The sequence below is a fragment of the Crinia signifera genome, chromosome 1 (assembly GCF_055691185.1).
Source record: "Crinia signifera chromosome 1, ASM5569118v1, whole genome shotgun sequence".
NCBI classification, from domain to species: domain Eukaryota; kingdom Metazoa; phylum Chordata; class Amphibia; order Anura; family Myobatrachidae; genus Crinia; species Crinia signifera.
In genome coordinates this window covers 2,799,089-2,817,895 of record NC_139217.1, presented here as the reverse complement: position 1 = coordinate 2,817,895, position 18,807 = coordinate 2,799,089, and the positions used below count along the sequence as shown (strand labels likewise).

The following is an 18,807-nucleotide window of genomic DNA, read 5'->3' as shown; positions in this document are numbered from 1 at the left end:
GTGGTGGCAGTTACAGTTCAGGAGAGCAGGAAGCTGGGTAGTGATAGGGGTGTGAGGGCATAAGGGGGACTAAAGAGGAGGGTGGGGGACACTGCAGCTTCTGCCAGTGGGTGAGGGTCCAGCGTGGCAGCACAGGAGTACAGGATGGTGGCCCTGAGTCAGTGTCTCCTCCTACTGGGTGGGAGTTAGGGTGCATGAGAGCAGGAGGCTGGGCTATGAGGCATGATAGGGCAATGTGGACAACACAGGGTGAGCGGGTCCCCATTGGCAGAAGTTACTGGGCAGGAGAACAGGAGGCAGGGCAGTGATAGAGGTGTGTGGGCATGAGGGGTAGTAAAGGTTTTTGGCTGTTGGATGGGCATTGGTGCAGACGCCATCGATGGTTGACATTGAGGGCCATTGATGGAGATTTTGCACCCTGCCATCGATAGTAGTAAAATATTACTTGGATAACCATCGAATGTTGTAGCTATCGATGGTCATCCATTAGATCTGACTGAATAAGCCGTGAGTCAATCAGAACTCAGTGGCGGGACTTTTGAAACTTGATCGGTTCTCTTGTGCCATCGATGTAGGGAAACCATCTGGTCTTCCCACATCGATGGCAAAAGTATTCAACGTCAGCCATAAACCATTGATTATTTGAAATCATTGATGGTCATCCCTAGAAGCGGAGGAGGGTGGGGGACAGTGTGCAGCTCCCGGCAGTGGGTGAGCATCTCCTCCCACTTGGAGGGAGTGAGCGTGCATGAGAGCAGGAGGCTGTATAATAGTGGTATGTGGGCAAGACATTGATAAAAGTTGTGGCGCTGGTGCAGAGGACCATGGGGATACTTCTGGCAGTGAGGGAACCTGCAGCGCGGCAGCCAGGGCCGGATTTCCCACCTAGGGGCGGCACAGGATCCCCCATTCTCACGGGGTATGTGAAATGCAGGAGCAGGGTCGCGGGGGAATTGACGGAAGGGGGTCTGCAAATGGCGAGAGGAGGGGCGCGGGGGTCTGCAAATCGCGGGAGGGGTTGTGTTTGCCGTCACCTACACCATGGTGGATGTGGGCGTGTAGAACACTGGTCTGTTCCGTTGGGGGGGGGGGTTTGTGTATCCCGCTAGGCGTGAACGTTCTACACACAGGGGATGAGTGACAAATCAGGCTAAAATTATAATATATATATATATATATATATATATATATATATATATATATATATATATATATATATATATATATATATATATATATCGTCTTCTGCACCTTGATAAAAGAGCCGCACTGGCTCAGAAACGTTGGTGACTTTAACCAGAGTCCTGGTCTTATTTGTTTAGCTGAGTGCCGCCGCTCCCCCCATCCTGTTATATATATATATATATAAAAAAAACCACACACACACACACACACACACACACACACACACACACACACACACAAAGATCTCGCCCTCAATCTAACTGGGACTCCTACAATGAAGGGCAAACTACTAACAAAGTGATAACACAGACACCAATAGTTGGAGTTAGTGCTTATGGCGGGATGCGGTCAATTTGCCGGCAGTCGGGATCCCGGCGTTCAGAATCCCAACCGCCGAAATCCCCAAACTTTCACCCTCCATGGGTGTCCACGACACCCATAGAGGGAGAATAAAATAGCGTGCCGAGCGTAGCGAGGCACCGGGCCCGCTGCGTGGTGAGCGCAGCGAGCCCGCATGGGGGGGGGGGGTGATCCACGTCCCCCCCTTGTCGGGATTTCGGCGGTCGGGATTCCGACCGCCGGGATTACGTATCGGATCCCTTATGGCATTAGGAATTAAATCTTTACCATTCCAGCACTAGCGGGACGGTCTGAGAACTCCACACTCTTCCCAGACACAGACGTATATCTATGTATACAAAGCATTAAGAGGGCTCTTACCTCTCTTGAGGATCTTTGTAGCAGCCGGTTCCGGGGTTTCTGGGGACGTGGTATCTGCTCCGTCCTCCACCACCTGGATCTACGAAAGCAGAACACAATGTAATCAAATAGTCTCCCCTCACATCTCCGAGTATCACTATGGCAATACTACTACAGGGTTACACCGTGTTATAAAGGGATTTTTGTAAGAACTTACCGTTCGAATCCCTTTCTCTGATATGGTCCTGGTGACACAGCTCAACACTGGGATGTAGGAGGGTCCGAAGGAGCCAGGCACCTATCCTAAAGTTTTAGAGGGTAGGCTCCTCCCCTACTGCATCCCTGGACTCTTCAGTTCATCTTTCAAAGCCACTGGAATACATTAACTCAGCACAAACGCCTGCACATATTATATGCACATTTTATAACAGAAACTGTTAACTTTTAACCATTTTAACATGAACATCATGAAACTTCTGGCATACTTACTGAGCGTAAGGGAGGGATCGCTGTGTCACCAGGACCATATCAGAGAAAGGGATTCGAACGGTAAGTTCTTACAAAAATCCCTTTTTCTCTTTCAATGGTCCTGGTGACACAGCTCAACACTGGGACGTTCCAGAGCCGGTCCTTTGGGAGGGTACGCTCAGGTCTGCAGCTCTCAGCACTGCTCGCCCGAATGATGCGTCCTCCGACGCGAACTCATGGAATCTATAGAATTTGGCAAATGTGTGAACAGATGACCAAGTGGCAGCTCTGCAAACCTGCTCAGCTGTGGCCCCATGTCGAACCGCCCAAGAGGTGGCAACTGACCTGGTGGTATGCGCATTTATTTTGGCCGGTACCGGTCTACCCACCTTGGTGTATGCAAAGGCTATCACAGACCGCAACCACCTAGCAATAGTCTGCTTAGATGCAGGCCAACCAATTTTGTGTACGTCATACAATACCAACAATGTGTCAGTTTTCCTGACACTCTTCATTCTGTCCACATATATGCGTAAAGCACGCACAACATCCAAAGTTCTCAACTTGTCCCTTTTCTTAGAACCCTCTGGGGGTTGAAACACAGGTAGAACTATCTCCTGATTTAAATGGAAGGTAGATACCACCTTCGGTAAAAACTGAGGCACTGTTCTCAAAACAGCCCTGTCATCATGAAAAATTAAGAAGGGAGATTTACATGACAAGGCTCCCAACTCTGAAACTCTTTTAGCAGATGCTACTGCTAACAAAAACACTAGCTTCCACGTGAGAAACTTAAAGTCAGCCGACCTTAAAGGTTCAAATGGTGCCTTCTGAAGGCATTCCAAAACCAGTGATAGATCCCAAGGTGCTACTGGTTGCTTGTATGGAGGTTTCAACCTGGATACTCCTTGTAAAAAGGTTTGAATTTCCGGCAAAATGGCTATCTTTTTCTGGAAATAGATGGACAAGGCCGAAATCTGCACCTTCAGTGACTGAAGGCTTAGCCCCGATGAAAAACCATCTTGTAAAAATTCCATCATTCTTGATAGCTTAAAATGAGATGTATGAGCCTTTCTTCTCTCACACCATCGAATGTAAGTCTTCCAGACTCTATAATAATTTGCCGAAGATACAGCTTTTCTGGCTTTTATCATCGTCTGTACTACTGCCTCAGAAAACCCTTTCCTTTTCAAAATGGTGGTTTCAATAGCCAGGCCGTCAAAATCAATCGATCGGAATCCAGGTGATTGAATGGGCCTTGTCTTAGAAGGTCTGGTCTCAGAGGTAGACACCATGAGTCCACAGACAACCTCTGAAGCCTCGAGTACCAGGACCTCCTTGGCCAATCTGGGGCCACTAAGATCACTGGAACCTTCTGCCCCTGTATTTTCTTCAGAAGTCTCGGTAACATTGGTACTGGTGGGAATGCATAAAGGAGATCTCCCTGCCAGTGAATAGTCATGGCATCCACTGCCTCCGCTAGTGGATCCCTCGTTCTGGCATAGAACCTGGGCACTTGACGGTTGACCCTGGATGCCATCAGGTCCACATCCGGGATTCCCCACATCGAGGTGATCTGGTGAAACACCTGAGGGTGTAAGCTCCATTCCCCTTCCTTGAGCTCCTCCCTGCTCAGGAAGTCGGCTTCTATGTTCTCTATTCCTGGAATGAATATAGCCGATACGGCAGGAACATTCTGTTCCGCCCATAGGAAGATTCTGGACACCTCCCACATGGCCAATTTGCTGCGTGTACCTCCCTGGTGATTCAGATACGCCACAGCTGTGGCATTGTCGGTCTGAATCCTCAAAGGGAGGTTCTGTAACCTGTCTCCCGCCAAGGAAATCACTTTCCAGACAGCTCTCAGCTCCAAGATGTTGATTGGTAACGCTGATTCCTCTGCCGTCCACAGGCCCTGAAGCCTGAGATCCAGGACTACTGCCCCCCAGCCCCTGAGACTGGCGTCGGTAGTTACTACCAACCAGTCCCAGGTCTGTAATGACCGACCCCACTGAAGGGAATCTACTTCTGTCCACCATTTCAAGGATTCCTGAGTGTCCGAAGACAGCACTATCATCTCGGATTTCATGGTCAAAGTGTTTCCTGACCAGGCTGACAAAATGTTCCATTGGAACCTCCGAGAGTGGAACCTGGCAAATTGAAGCGTCTCGAATGACGCCACCATCTTCCCCAGGAGCTTGAGGCACCTCCATACTGAAATGCTCTGAGCCCTGAGAATCTCCTGGACTAGGGTGACCAGATCCCTGGCCTTTATCTCCGGGAGGAAAACCCGATGAAGATGGGTGTCCAGTATGACTCCCAAGAATTGGAGCCTTTGTGACGGTACCAACTGAGATTTTTGCAAATTTAAAATCCAGCCGTGAGCCTGCAAAAAACTGATGGCCTCTGCCAAGTGACTCTGCAGCATGGCTGCTGACTCCGCTTTGAACAGGAGATCGTCCAAATAGGGTATTACTGTGATTCCCCTGAGCCTCAGCACCGCCGCCATCACTGACATTATCTTTGTGAATACCCTTGGCGCGGTTGCTAGCCCAAAGGGTAACGCCCGGAATTGTAAATGCAGGTCTCCTATGGCAAACCTCAACAAGGTCTGATGCTCCGGGTGTATAGGGACGTGCAGATATGCGTCCTGGACATCCATGGACGCCAAAAATTCTCCCTGGTCCAGACTCAGGAGTACTAACCGTAGGGACTCCATTTTGAAATGGTCTACCCATAAATGAACATTTAGAGACTTCAAATTTAGTATTGGTCTGAAAGACCCGTCTGGTTTGGGCACCAGGAACAGCGTGGAGTAAAAGCCTTTCTTCCACTCTGTCTTGGGGACTAGTGTAACCACCCCTTTTTCCAAAAGGGAGTGCGCTGCTTTCACAAGAGCTGTACGCAGCCGTGCCTCCTTTGGTAAGGATGTGGGAATGAACCTCTTCGGAGGTGGCCCTCTGAAAGGGATTTTGTAACCCTGTGTTATAATATCTAACACCCAGGCATCCTGGCCTAGAGAAGCCCAAGCGTCCCTGAAGAGTGTGAGACGCCCGCCCACTTTTGTCACTGTCGGGCGAAGCCCCTGACAGTCATGCAGAGGGTTTGTCCTCTCCTTTATTGGCAGGCTTCTTGTGAAAAGAGCCAAATTTTGACTTTTGTGTCTTGCCTCTAGAGGACTGAAACCTTCCCCTGAAAGACTGTCCTCGAAAGGACGCACCACCTCTAGGGGAGGGCCGAAAGGACGGCTTGAAAGCAGAAAATCTGGACGTCTGCTTTGCTGAGGAGGCCGGCAGGAATGTACTTTTGCCGCCTGTGGCCTGTTTTATAATCTCCTCTAATTCGGTACCAAAGAGTACCTTTCCTTTGAAGGCTAATGTTTCCAGAGCCTTCTTGGACTCATTGTCTGCTTCCCAGGCTTTAAGCCAAAGCACTCTCCTGGCATTAATGGAGACTGTGGACACTCTGGTTGCCATTTTAATAGCTTCCTCCTCTGCTTCAACTGCATATTCTGCCGCTGCCTTAATCTTTTCTGCAAGCAGTAATGCACCAGGGTCAGCCTGCAGCATGGTGCATAATTCACCAGCCCACTCTATCATGGCCTTAGAAACCCAGGCTGAAGCAATAAGGGGTCGTAAGGTAAACCCCACCCCTTCAAAGATAGCTTTGAGGTTTCCCTCCAGCTTTTTATCCACAGAATCTTTAAAAGCTGCACCGCCTTGTACTGGTAATACAGTAGCCTTGGACAAACGTGCCACTGAAGCGTCCACAACTGGGACCTTTTCCCAGAGCTCCGCATGAGACTCTGGCATGGGGTACAGACTAAGGAATCGTTTAGGCATCTGAAGCCTCTTATCAGGAGTTTTCCAAGCCCCTTCTAACAATTCCTGTAACCCCTCATCTGAAGGAAAAGTAACAGCCTCCTTCCGCTGTCGCTTAAAAACACCTTTAACAGGAGTCTTATCCTCCACAGTCAGCTTTAAAGCCTGCTTCACAGCTACAATGAGATCCTCTATACCAGCAGCAGAGTTCTCTTCCAAATCATCACCCTGATCCCAGGGGGTGTCAGTATACTCTCCTTCCTCTTCATCTACCACAGTAGTTAAAGCATAAGACCTTCTAGGGGTCCCTGCCACATCATCCATTTTGTCCAGCATTTCACTGAACCTGTTAATCCCTTTTGCAGTATCCTGCATCACCTGAATCAGCGCAGGATCTGCCTGGGTAAGAGGCAAGGAGCCAGACGACTGCTGAGATGATGGCATAGGTCTCTGTGATTCTACCAGCCCATCACTCTGCCTGTCTAGAAGCTGCACCAAAGCGTTTACTGACCTGCCTAGGGCACTGGCCCACGCAGGTTCACTCTGCTCAGCCCTATGGGGTTCACTGCCCATGGGTCTCACATCAGCGCAAGTAATACATAAGCCCCCCTTGGCCATCTGCTCAGGGACAAACTTTTGTGTGCAAACATTGCACGCGCTCAGTGCACTAAGGGCTCCCTCCCCCAAAACCACAGCCTGATGCTCAGACATGATGCAAGTGATAAATGTATATCTATCAGTATACACAGTGCAAACAATGTACAAGCGTTTATACAGAGCAATGCACCCAGTCACTTATCTGTCTGTTGGTTTCAACTGCGGGGAAGCGATGCCCAGGAAATCCAAGTCACTCTGCCAGGATCAGTAAGCCAGCTCAGCTCCGCTGCAAGCGTTCTGAAAGGCGCCAAAGTCAGAGTGAAGGAAGAGACCACAGGTCCCTGCTGCTGCGGGGTCCGTGACCTTTTGGCGCCAACCACCCCCAGCAAGCCGCTCCTTAGGTAGGATTTCCTAGTTCCAGTGTCTCCCCCTCAAATAGGGATCACTTGGAACATGCCTGTCACAACGCTGCTGTCCTCTCATCTAGGAGCTCAGCGTGTAAGCTCCGCATAAAATGGCCGCCGCCATCACGGAGGGCCTGTCCCCCATGATCCCCACCTAAACGTGGAGCCGGTTTCAGGGTACTCCAGAGCCCAGGCAGCCTTTTAGAAAAGGCTATAAGCGCTGCACAGGGAGACCAGACAGTGTCTCCCCTGTGCACAGTGAGCTGACAGGACGCGCTTCTGTCAGCTCCTGCTGCGCAAGCAGTGTGAGGATTTACTATGAGAATCCTCACACTGTGCCTACCTAGCTAGGGTAAAAGTTAATAAAATAATAAAAATCCCCTAACTACTCTAATTCTTCGGCTGCTCCTGCAGCCCTTTAGAATAGCACCCACTCCAGTGGGCACCTAACATGAACTGGGGAGTCCAGGGATGCAGTAGGGGAGGAGCCTACCCTCTAAAACTTTAGGATAGGTGCCTGGCTCCTTCGGACCCTCCTACATCCCAGTGTTGAGCTGTGTCACCAGGACCATTGAAAGAGAAATATACAGCACAGTCACTGGGTGCCATCAGCATGTAATACAGACGTAATGAAACGGCCCCCCCTCATCTATAGGACAGAGCATACAGTACGTAGTAAGCGGGCCGTGGATGAAGGCCGGACTCGTACCTGTGACGGGTAGAACAAGGTGACCAGGAGGGTGGATGTATAGGACAGAGCGTACAGTACGTAGTAAGCGGGCCCTGGATGAAGGCCGGACTCGTACCTGTGACGGGTAGAACAAGGTGACCAGGAGGGTGGATGTATAGGACAGAGCGTACAGTACGTAGTAAGCGGGCCCTGGATGAAGGCCGGACTCGTACCTGTGACGGGTAGAACAAGGTGACCAGGAGGGTGGATGTATAGGACAGAGCGTACAGTACGTAGTAAGCGGGCAGTGGATGAAGGCCGGACTCGTACCTGTGACGGGTAGAACAAGGTGACCAGGAGGGTGGATGTATAGGACAGAGCGTACAGTACGTAGTAAGCGGGCCGTGGATGAAGGCCGGACTCGTACCTGTGACGGGTAGAACAAGGTGAGCAGGAGGGTGGATGTATAGGACAGAGCGTACAGTACGTAGTAAGCGGGCAGTGGATGAAGGCCGGACTCGTACCTGTGATGGGTAGAACAAGGTGACCAGGAGGGTGGATGTATAGGACAGAGCGTACAGTATGTAGTAAGCGGGCAGTGGATGAAGGCCGGACTCGTACCTGTGACGGGTAGAACAAGGTGACCAGGAGGGTGGATGTATAGGACACAGCGTACAGTACGTAGTAAGCGGGCAGTGGATGAAGGCCGGACTCGTACCTGTGACGGGTAGAACAAGGTGACCAGGAGGGTGGATGTATAGGACACAGCGTACAGTACGTAGTAAGCGGGCAGTGGATGAAGGCCGGACTCGTCCCTGTGATGGGTAGAACAAGGTGACCAGGAGGGTGGATGTATAGGACAGAGCGTACAGTACGTAGTAAGCGGGCAGTGGATGAAGGCCGGACTCGTACCTGTGATGGGTAGAACAAGGTGACCAGGAGGGTGGATGTATAGGACAGAGCGTACAGTACGTAGTAAGCGGGCAGTGGATGAAGGCCGGACTCGTACCTGTGATGGGTAGAACAAGGTGACCAGGAGGGTGGATGTATAGGACAGAGCGTACAGTACGTAGTAAGCGGGCAGTGGATGAAGGCCGGACTCGTACCTGTGATGGGTAGAACAAGGTGACCAGGAGGGTGGATGTATAGGACAGAGCGTACAGTACGTAGTAAGCGGGCCCTGGATGAAGGCCGGACTCGTACCTGTGACGGGTAGAACAAGGTGACCAGGAGGGTGGATGTATAGGACAGAGCGTACAGTACGTAGTAAGCGGGCAGTGGATGAAGGCCGGACTCGTACCTGTGACGGGTAGAACAAGGTGACCAGGAGGGTGGATGTATAGGACAGAGCGTACAGTACGTAGTAAGCGGGCCCTGGATGAAGGCCGGACTCGTACCTGTGACGGGTAGAACAAGGTGACCAGGAGGGTGGATGTATAGGACAGAGCGTACAGTACGTAGTAAGCGGGCAGTGGATGAAGGCCGGACTCGTACCTGTGACGGGTAGAACAAGGTGACCAGGAGGGTGGATGTATAGGACAGAGCGTACAGTACGTAGTAAGCGGGCAGTGGATGAAGGCCGGACTCGTACCTGTGATGGGTAGAACAAGGTGACCAGGAGGGTGGATGTATAGGACAGAGCGTACAGTACGTAGTAAGCGGGCAGTGGATGAAGGCCGGACTCGTACCTGTGACGGGTAGAACAAGGTGACCAGGAGGGTGGATGTATAGGACACAGCGTACAGTACGTAGTAAGCGGGCAGTGGATGAAGGCCGGACTCGTACCTGTGATGGGTAGAACAAGGTGACCAGGAGGGTGGATGTATAGGACAGAGCGTACAGTACGTAGTAAGCGGGCAGTGGATGAAGGCCGGACTCGTACCTGTGATGGGTAGAACAAGGTGACCAGGAGGGTGGATGTATAGGACAGAGCGTACAGTACGTAGTAAGCGGGCAGTGGATGAAGGCCGGACTCGTACCTGTGATGGGTAGAACAAGGTGACCAGGAGGGTGGTTGTATAGGACAGAGCGTACAGTACGTAGTAAGCGGGCAGTGGATGAAGGCCGGACTCGTACCTGTGACGGGTAGAACAAGGTGACCAGGAGGGTGGATGTATAGGACAGAGCGTACAGTACGTAGTAAGCGGGCAGTGGATGAAGGCCGGACTCGTACCTGTGACGGGTAGAACAAGGTGACCAGGAGGGTGGATGTATAGGACACAGCGTACAGTATGTAGTAAGCGGGCAGTGGATGAAGGCCGGACTCGTACCTGTGACGGGTAGAACAAGGTGACCAGGAGGGTGGATGTATAGGACACAGCGTACAGTATGTAGTAAGCGGGCAGTGGATGAAGGCCGGACTCGTACCTGTGATGGGTAGAACAAGGTGACCAGGAGGGTGGATGTATAGGACAGAGCGTACAGTACGTAGTAAGCGGGCAGTGGATGAAGGCCGGACTCGTACCTGTGATGGGTAGAACAAGGTGACCAGGAGGGTGGATGTATAGGACAGAGCGTACAGTACGTAGTAAGCGGGCAGTGGATGAAGGCCGGACTCGTACCTGTGATGGGTAGAACAAGGTGACCAGGAGGGTGGATGTATAGGACAGAGCGTACAGTACGTAGTAAGCGGGCAGTGGATGAAGGCCGGACTCGTACCTGTGATGGGTAGAACAAGGTGACCAGGAGGGTGGATGTATAGGACAGAGCGTACAGTACGTAGTAAGCGGGCAGTGGATGAAGGCCGGACTCGTACCTGTGATGGGTAGAACAAGGTGACCAGGAGGGTGGATGTATAGGACAGAGCGTACAGTACGTAGTAAGCGGGCAGTGGATGAAGGCCGGACTCGTACCTGTGATGGGTAGAACAAGGTGACCAGGAGGGTGGATGTATAGGACAGAGCGTACAGTACGTAGTAAGCGGACAGTGGATGAAGGCCGGACTCTTACCTGTGATGGGTAGAACAAGGTGACCAGGAGGGTGGATGTATAGGACAGAGCGTACAGTACGTAGTAAGCGGGCAGTGGATGAAGGCCAGACTCGTACCTGTGATGGGTAGAACGTGACCAGGAGGGTGGATGTATAGGACAGAACGTACAGTACATAGTAAGCGGGCCGTGGATGAAGGCCGGACTCGTACCTGTGATGGGTAGAACAAGGTGACCAGGAGGGTGGATGTATAGGACAGAGCGTACAGTACGTAGTAAGCGGGCAGTGGATGAAGGCCGGACTCGTACCTGTGATGGGTAGAACAAGGTGACCAGGAGGGTGGATGTATAGGACAGAGCGTACAGTACGTAGTAAGCGGGCAGTGGATGAAGGCCGGACTCGTACCTGTGATGGGTAGAACAAGGTGACCAGGAGGGTGGATGTATAGGACAGAGCGTACAGTACGTAGTAAGCGGGCAGTGGATGAAGGCCGGACTCGTACCTGTGATGGGTAGAACAAGGTGACCAGGAGGGTGGATGTATAGGACAGAGCGTACAGTACGTAGTAAGCGGGCAGTGGATGAAGGCCGGACTCGTACCTGTGACGAGTAGAACAAGGTGACCAGGAGGGTGGATGTATAGGACAGAGCGTACAGTACGTAGTAAGCGGGCAGTGGATGAAGGCCGGACTCGTACCTGTGACGAGTAGAACAACGTGACCAGGAGGGTGGATGTATAGGACAGAGCGTACAGTACGTAGTAAGCGGGCAGTGGATGAAGGCCGGACTCGTACCTGTGATGGGTAGAACAAGGTGACCAGGAGGGTGGATGTATAGGACAGAGCGTACAGTACGTAGTAAGCGGGCAGTGGATGAAGGCCGGACTCGTACCTGTGATGGGTAGAACAAGGTGACCAGGAGGGTGGATGTATAGGACAGAGCGTACAGTACGTAGTAAGCGGGCAGTGGATGAAGGCCGGACTCGTACCTGTGATGGGTAGAACAAGGTGACCAGGAGGGTGGATGTATAGGACAGAGCGTACAGTACGTAGTAAGCGGGCAGTGGATGAAGGCCGGACTCGTACCTGTGATGGTAGAACAAGGTGACCAGGAGGGTGGATGTATAGGACAGAGCGTACAGTACGTAGTAAGCGGGCCGTGGATGAAGGCCGGACTCGTACCGGTGATACACGCACAGGAAGTGCAGGAAATCATCTGAACTAGATTGTGAATAACTTTAATGGTCTTACCTGCGACTGACGCACAAATATCCCATGGTTCTCCTCACAGGTGAAGTATCTCCTGCCCTGCACTGTGCCGTCGTTCTTGCCCTTGGGATCATCCAGAATAACGCCCACCCACTTTCCTGTGGCAAACAGCGTGGCTCCCACAAAAGCTACGGTTCCACGGTGGCCCTTCCCGATCACCTCGACCCGGGAGCCCACCTTCAAGGGCTTTCCTGTGGCCTCCACACTCATCCTGGCGTTAGAGCTTGGCGCCTGAAAGACAAAGATGACAAAAGGTGTGAGGAAAGAAAGATCAGGGAGTGACCATGCTGTTCACACAGGTGTGTGTGTGTGTGTGTGTGTGCTGCGTGTGTTTCACAAAGGCAATGACAGTTCCAAGCGAGGTGTGTGTGTGTGTTGCGTGTGTGGTGTACACAGGCAATGACTGTGCCAAGCGAGGTAATATTACTCATCAGTTATGGACTAAAGTCTCACAACGTTAGAACCATTAAGCCATAATGCGGTTTATGTAATGCCTCCCGTCACCAGGCTCCTAAATATCCCCCTGACTGCACCACCTTTTTCAAGCTGCCTCTGCCTTATACCATCCTGTAACCCTGACACTGCCATGGTGGGTACAGCAGCCATACGGACTGGAGAAGTTAGAACTATAGATAGATAATGGGTCTGCTACAAGGGGACAGACTGGCATAGTACTAGGAGTCCATCAGAATACAAACTCCCAGGACAGGGAGGACACGTCCCCATTTACCTTTGGAATAAGACACTCACACATAACGGCTGAGAAGCGCACAGTTCTGTCACAGGAGCCCGTCTGCTGAGCACCAACAGTGCAGCGAGCAGGGAATGTAGCCGGGCCTGGCCCAGCACCAGATTATATCAGCCTGTACAGTTCTGACACAGGAGCCCGTCTGGTGAGCACTAACAGTGCAGCGAGCAGGGAATGTAGCCGGGCCTGGCCCAGCACCAGATTATATCAGCCAGTACAGTTCTGTCACAGGAGCCCGTCTGCTGAGCACCAACAGTGCAGCGAGCAGGGAATGTAGCCGGGCCTGGCCCAGCACCAGATTATAATCAGCCAGTACAGTTCTGTCACAGGAGCCCGTCTGGTGAGCACTAACAGTGCAGCGAGCAGGGAATGTAGCCGGGCCTGGCCCAGCACCAGATTATATCAGCCAGTACAGTTCTGTCACAGGAGCCCGTCTGCTGAGCACCAACAGTGCAGCGAGCAGGGAATGTAGCCGGGCCTGGCCCAGCACCAGATTATATCAGCCAGTACAGTTCTGTCACAGGAGCCCGTCTGGTGAGCACTAACAGTGCAGCGAGCAGGGAATGTAGCCGGGCCTGGCCCAGCACCAGATTATATCAGCCAGTACAGTTCTGTCACAGGAGCCCGTCTGGTGAGCACCAACAGTGCAGCGAGCAGGGAATGTAGCCGGGCCTGGCCCAGCACCAGATTATATCAGCCAGTACAGTTCTGTCACAGGAGCCCGTCTGCTCAGCACCAACAGTGCAGCGAGCAGGGAATGTAGCCGGGCCTGGCCCAGCACCAGATTATATCAGCCAGTACAGTTCTGTCACAGGAGCCCGTCTGCTGAGCACCAACAGTGCAGCGAGCAGGGAATGTAGCCGGGCCTGGCCCAGCACCAGATTATATCAGCCAGTACAGTTCTGTCACAGGAGCCCGTCTGGTGAGCACTAACAGTGCAGCGAGCAGGGAATGTAGCAGGGCCCGGCCCAGCACCAGATTATATCAGCCAGTACAGTTCTGTCACAGGAGCCCGTCTGCTGAGCACCAACAGTGCAGCGAGCAGGGAATGTAGCCGGGCCTGGCCCAGCACCAGATTATATCAGCCAGTGCAGTTCTGTCACAGGAGCCCGTCTGGTGAGCACCAACAGTGCAGCGAGCAGGGAATGTAGCAGGGCCTGGCCCAGCACCAGATTATATCAGCCAGTACAGTTCTGTCACAGGAGCCCGTCTGCTGAGCACCAACAGTGCAGCGAGCAGGGAATGTAGCCGGGCCTGGCCCAGCACCAGATTATATCAGCCAGTGCAGTTCTGTCACAGGAGCCCGTCTGCTGAGCACTATCAGTGCAGCGAACAGGGAATGTAGCCGGGCCTGGCCCAGCACCAGATTATATCAGCCAGTACAGTTCTGACACAGGAGCCCGTCTGGTGAGCACCAACAGTGCAGCGAGCAGGGAATGTAGCCGGGCCCGGCCCAGCACCAGATTATATCAGCCAGTACAGTTCTGTCACAGGAGCCCGTCTGCTGAGCACCAACAGTGCAGCGAGCAGGGAATGTAGCCGGGCCTGGCCCAGCACCAGATTATATCAGCCAGTACAGTTCTGTCACAGGAGCCCGTCTGCTGAGCACCAACAGTGCAGCGAGCAGGGAATGTAGCCGGGCCTGGCCCAGCACCAGATTATATCAGCCAGTACAGTTCTGTCACAGGAGCCCGACTGCTGAGCACTAACAGTGCAGCGAGCAGGGAATGTAGCCGGGCCTGGCCCAGCACCAGATTATATCAGCCAGTACAGTTCTGTCACAGGAGCCCGTCTGCTGAGCACCAACAGTGCAGCGAGCAGGGAATGTAGCAGGGCCTGGCCCAGCACCAGATTATATCAGCCAGTACAGTTCTGTCACAGGAGCCCGTCTGCTGAGCACCAACAGTGCAGCGAGCAGGGAATGTAGCCGGGCCTGGCCCAGCACCAGATTATATCAGCCAGTACAGTTCTGTCACAGGAGCCCGTCTGCTGAGCACCAACAGTGCAGCGAGCAGGGAATGTAGCCGGGCCTGGCCCAGCACCAGATTATATCAACCAGTACAGTTCTGTCACAGGAGCCCGTCTGGTGAGCACTAACAGTGCAGCGAGCAGGGAATGTAGCCGGGCCTGGCCCAGCACCAGATTATATCAGCCAGTACAGTTCTGTCACAGGAGCCCGTCTGCTGAGCACTAACAGTGCAGCGAGCAGGGAATGTAGCAGGGCCTGGCCCAGCACCAGATTATATCAGCCAGTACAGTTCTGTCACAGGAGCCCGTCTGCTGAGCACTAACAGTGCAGCGAGCAGGGAATGTAGCCGGGCCTGGCCCAGCACCAGATTATATCAGCCAGTACAGTTCTGTCACAGGAGCCCGTCTGCTGAGCACCAACAGTGCAGCGAGCAGGGAATGTAGCCGGGCCTGGCCCAGCACCAGATTATATCAGCCAGTACAGTTCTGTCACAGGAGCCCGTCTGCTGAGCACCAACAGTGCAGCGAGCAGGGAATGTAGCCGGGCCTGGCCCAGCACCAGATTATATCAGCCAGTACAGTTCTGTCACAGGAGCCCGTCTGCTGAGCACCAACAGTGCAGCGAGCAGGGAATGTAGCCGGGCCTGGCCCAGCACCAGATTATATCAGCCAGTACAGTTCTGTCACAGGAGCTTGTCTGGTGAGCACTAACAGTGCAGCGAGCAGGGAATGTAGCCGGGCCTGGCCCAGCACCAGATTATATCAGCCAGTACAGTTCTGTCACAGGAGCCCGTCTGGTGAGCACCAACAGTGCAGCGAGCAGGGAATGTAGCAGGGCCTGGCCCAGCACCAGATTATATCAGCCAGTACAGTTCTGTCATAGGAGCCCGTCTGCTGAGCACCAACAGTGCAGCGAGCAGGGAATGTAGCCGGGGCTTGGCCCAGCACCAGATTATATCAGCAAGTACAGTTCTGTCACAGGAGCCCGTCTGCTGAGCACCAACAGTGCAGCGAGCAGGGAATGTAGCCTGGCCTGGCCCAGCACCAGATTATATCAGCCAGTACAGTTCTGTCACAGGAGCCCGTCTGGTGAGCACCAACAGTGCAGCGAGCAGGGAATGTAGCCGGGCCTGGCCCAGCACCAGATTAGATCAGCCAGTACAGTTCTGTCACAGGAGCTTGTCTGGTGAGCACCAACAGTGCAGCGAGCAGGGAATGTAGCCGGGCCTGGCCCAGCACCAGATTATATCAGCCAGTACAGTTCTGTCACAGGAGCCCATCTGCTGAGCACTAACAGTGCAGCGAGCAGGGAATGTAGCCGGGCCTGGCCCAGCACCAGATTATATCAGCCAGTACAGTTCTGTCACAGGAGCCCGTCTGGTAAACACCAACAGTGCAGCGAGCAGGAAATGTAGCCGGGCCTGGCCCAGCACCAAATTATATCAGCCAGTACAGTTCTGTCACAGGAGCCTGTCTGGTGAGCACCAACAGTGCAGCGAGCAGGGAATGTAGCCGGGCCTGGCCCAGCACCAGATTATATCAGCCAGTACAGTTCTGTCACAGGAGCCCGTCTGGTGAGCACTAACAGTGCAGCGAGCAGGGAATGTAGCCGGGCCTGGCCCAGCACCAGATTATATCAGCCAGTACAGTTCTGTCACAGGAGCCCGTCTGCTGAGCACCAACAGTGCAGCGAGCAGGGAATGTAGCCGGGCCTGGCCCAGCACCAGATTATATCAGCCAGTACAGTTCTGTCACAGGAGCCCGTCTGGTGAGCACTAACAGTGCAGCGAGCAGGGAATGTAGCCGGGCCTGGCCCAGCACCAGATTATATCAGCCAGTACAGTTCTGTCACAGGAGCCCGTCTGCTGAGCACCAACAGTGCAGCGAGCAGGGAATGTAGCCGGGCCTGGCCCAGCACCAGATTATATCAGCCAGTACAGTTCTGTCACAGGAGCCCGTCTGCTGAGCACCAACAGTGCAGCGAGCAGGGAATGTATCAGGGCCTGGCCCAGCACCAGATTATATCAGCCAGTACAGTTCTGTCACAGGAACCCGTCTGGTGAGCACCAACAGTGCAGCGAGCAGGGATTGTAGCCGGGCCTGGCCCAGCACCAGATTATATCAGCCAGTACAGTTCTGTCACAGGAGCCCGTCTGGTGAGCACCAACAGTGCAGTGTGCAGGGAATGTAGCCGGGCCCGGCCCAGCACCAGATTATATCAGCCAGTACAGTTCTGTCACAGGAGCCCGTCTGGTGAGCACTAACAGTGCAGCGAGCAGGGAATGTAGCCGGGCCTGGCCCAGGAACAGAGCATTGTGTCCTCCTGGAGAGGGGCATGCTGGGAGGTATGGATAATGTATGATTGCCAGCACCTGTGGGTAGCTAGGTAACTGATAAGAAAGGCGTCACCACAGGTGCTGGCAATCCTACATTACCAGGGAAGCCCAGGAACAGAGCATTGTGTCCTCCTGGAGAGGGACATGCTGGGAGGTATGGATAATGTAGGATTGCCAGCACCTGTGGGGAGCTAGGTAACTGATAAGAAAGGTGTCACCACAGGTGCTGGCAATCATACATTACCAGGGAAGCCCAGGAGCAGAGCATTGTGTCCTCCTGGAGAGGGGCATGCTGGGAGGTATGGATAATGTAGGATTGCCAGCACCTGTGGGGAGCTGGGTAACTGATAAGAAAGGTGTCACCACAGGTGCTGGCAATCATATATTACCAGGGAAGCCCAGGAGCAGAGCATTTCTCCCTCATGGAGAGGGTCAGGTAGGCAACCCTGCTCTATATATAGGGAAATGCACAGCATTTAGGGGAGATGGAGACAGTAAAAGGAAGCGATACAGGGAGACACTATATAGGGAAATGTAGAGAATTTAGCGGAGATGGAGAAACTATATAGGGGAGCAATACAGGCAGACACTATATAGGGGGATGCAGAGAATTTAGGGGAGATGGAGACACTATATAGGGAAGCGATGCAGGGAGACATTATATATGGGGAGATGGAGACTCTATAGGAGAATGTAGAGAATATAGGGGAGATGGAGACACTCTAGGGGAGCGATACAGGGAGACACTATATATGGGAATGCAGAGAATTTAGGGGAGATGGAGACTATAGGGGAGTGATCTAGGGAAACACTATATAGGGGGAGACGGAGACAATATATATAGGGGAATGTAGAGAATATAGGGGAGCGATACAGGGAGACACTATATAGGGGGAGACTGAGACACTGTAGGGGAATGTAGAGAATATAGGAGAGATGGAGGGGGGTGGGTAAAAGCCGGAAACCATGTAAAGTGTATTGGGTATGGATCATTGGATAGACAGCAAGTAGGTCGACAAGCATTAGGTCGACATGACTGAAGGTCGACATGCAGGAATGTTGACATGACTGAAGGTCGACATGTCATTAGGTCGATACAAGCATTAGGTCAACATAGGGAAGGTTGACATGGGGTTTTTCACCTTTTTTTTTGTCCTGAATTTCAACACAGTCGACATGGGCACTGTAACTTAGCACCACGTCCCCTTGTAGAGCCTCGCTGCGCTCGCCATGCTTTGGGTGCGGTGCCTCGCTGCGCTCAGCACACTATTTTATTCGGTACTTGTTTCCTAACACGGCCACAATCGTGGGCATCGTGTACCTTAAAGTTAAGCGAGCCACCGAGCCTGAAGCGTGGCGAGTGCAGCGAGCCCCGCATATACCTGTAAAGTAATACGCGTCCGCTCGCCACACTTTATATTCTCAACTCCACGCCGACGTGGATAGTAGGGGAATGAAAAGGTCGGAGGACGCGCACTGCCACCCCTCGCCACGCTTCGGGTTCACGTCAATCGTGGGGTGGCGTTGAGGGTGTAAAATTGGGGGTGTAGGGAATATTTTACATTGAATGTAATGTAAAATCGGGTCCCAGGGACCCTATTCACATGTCATTCAATTAAAAAATCGCGTCGGTCGCATCGCATGCGACCGACGCAATTTTTCAGACACGACCACCCCGATGGAAATCGGGGTGGCCGTGCTAGGAAACAAGTACC

The 18,807-nt window shown here is 52.8% G+C and overlaps 1 protein-coding gene across 8 annotated transcripts in view; it reads right to left on the bottom strand.

The window, feature by feature from the left end:
• Positions 1–18,807, bottom strand: part of DCTN1 (dynactin subunit 1) — a 260,744-nt gene that overhangs the window by 181,181 nt on the left and 60,756 nt on the right. For all 8 annotated transcript variants that reach the window (XM_083165769.1, XM_083166198.1, XM_083166948.1 and 5 more), the window contains exons 2-3: positions 12,023–12,271; positions 1,906–1,984 (exon numbers count right to left, since the gene is read on the bottom strand). In XM_083165769.1, coding sequence (XP_083021895.1) covers positions 1,906–1,984; positions 12,023–12,271 — 328 coding nt within the window. The remainder of the gene's footprint in view (positions 1–1,905; positions 1,985–12,022; positions 12,272–18,807) is intronic.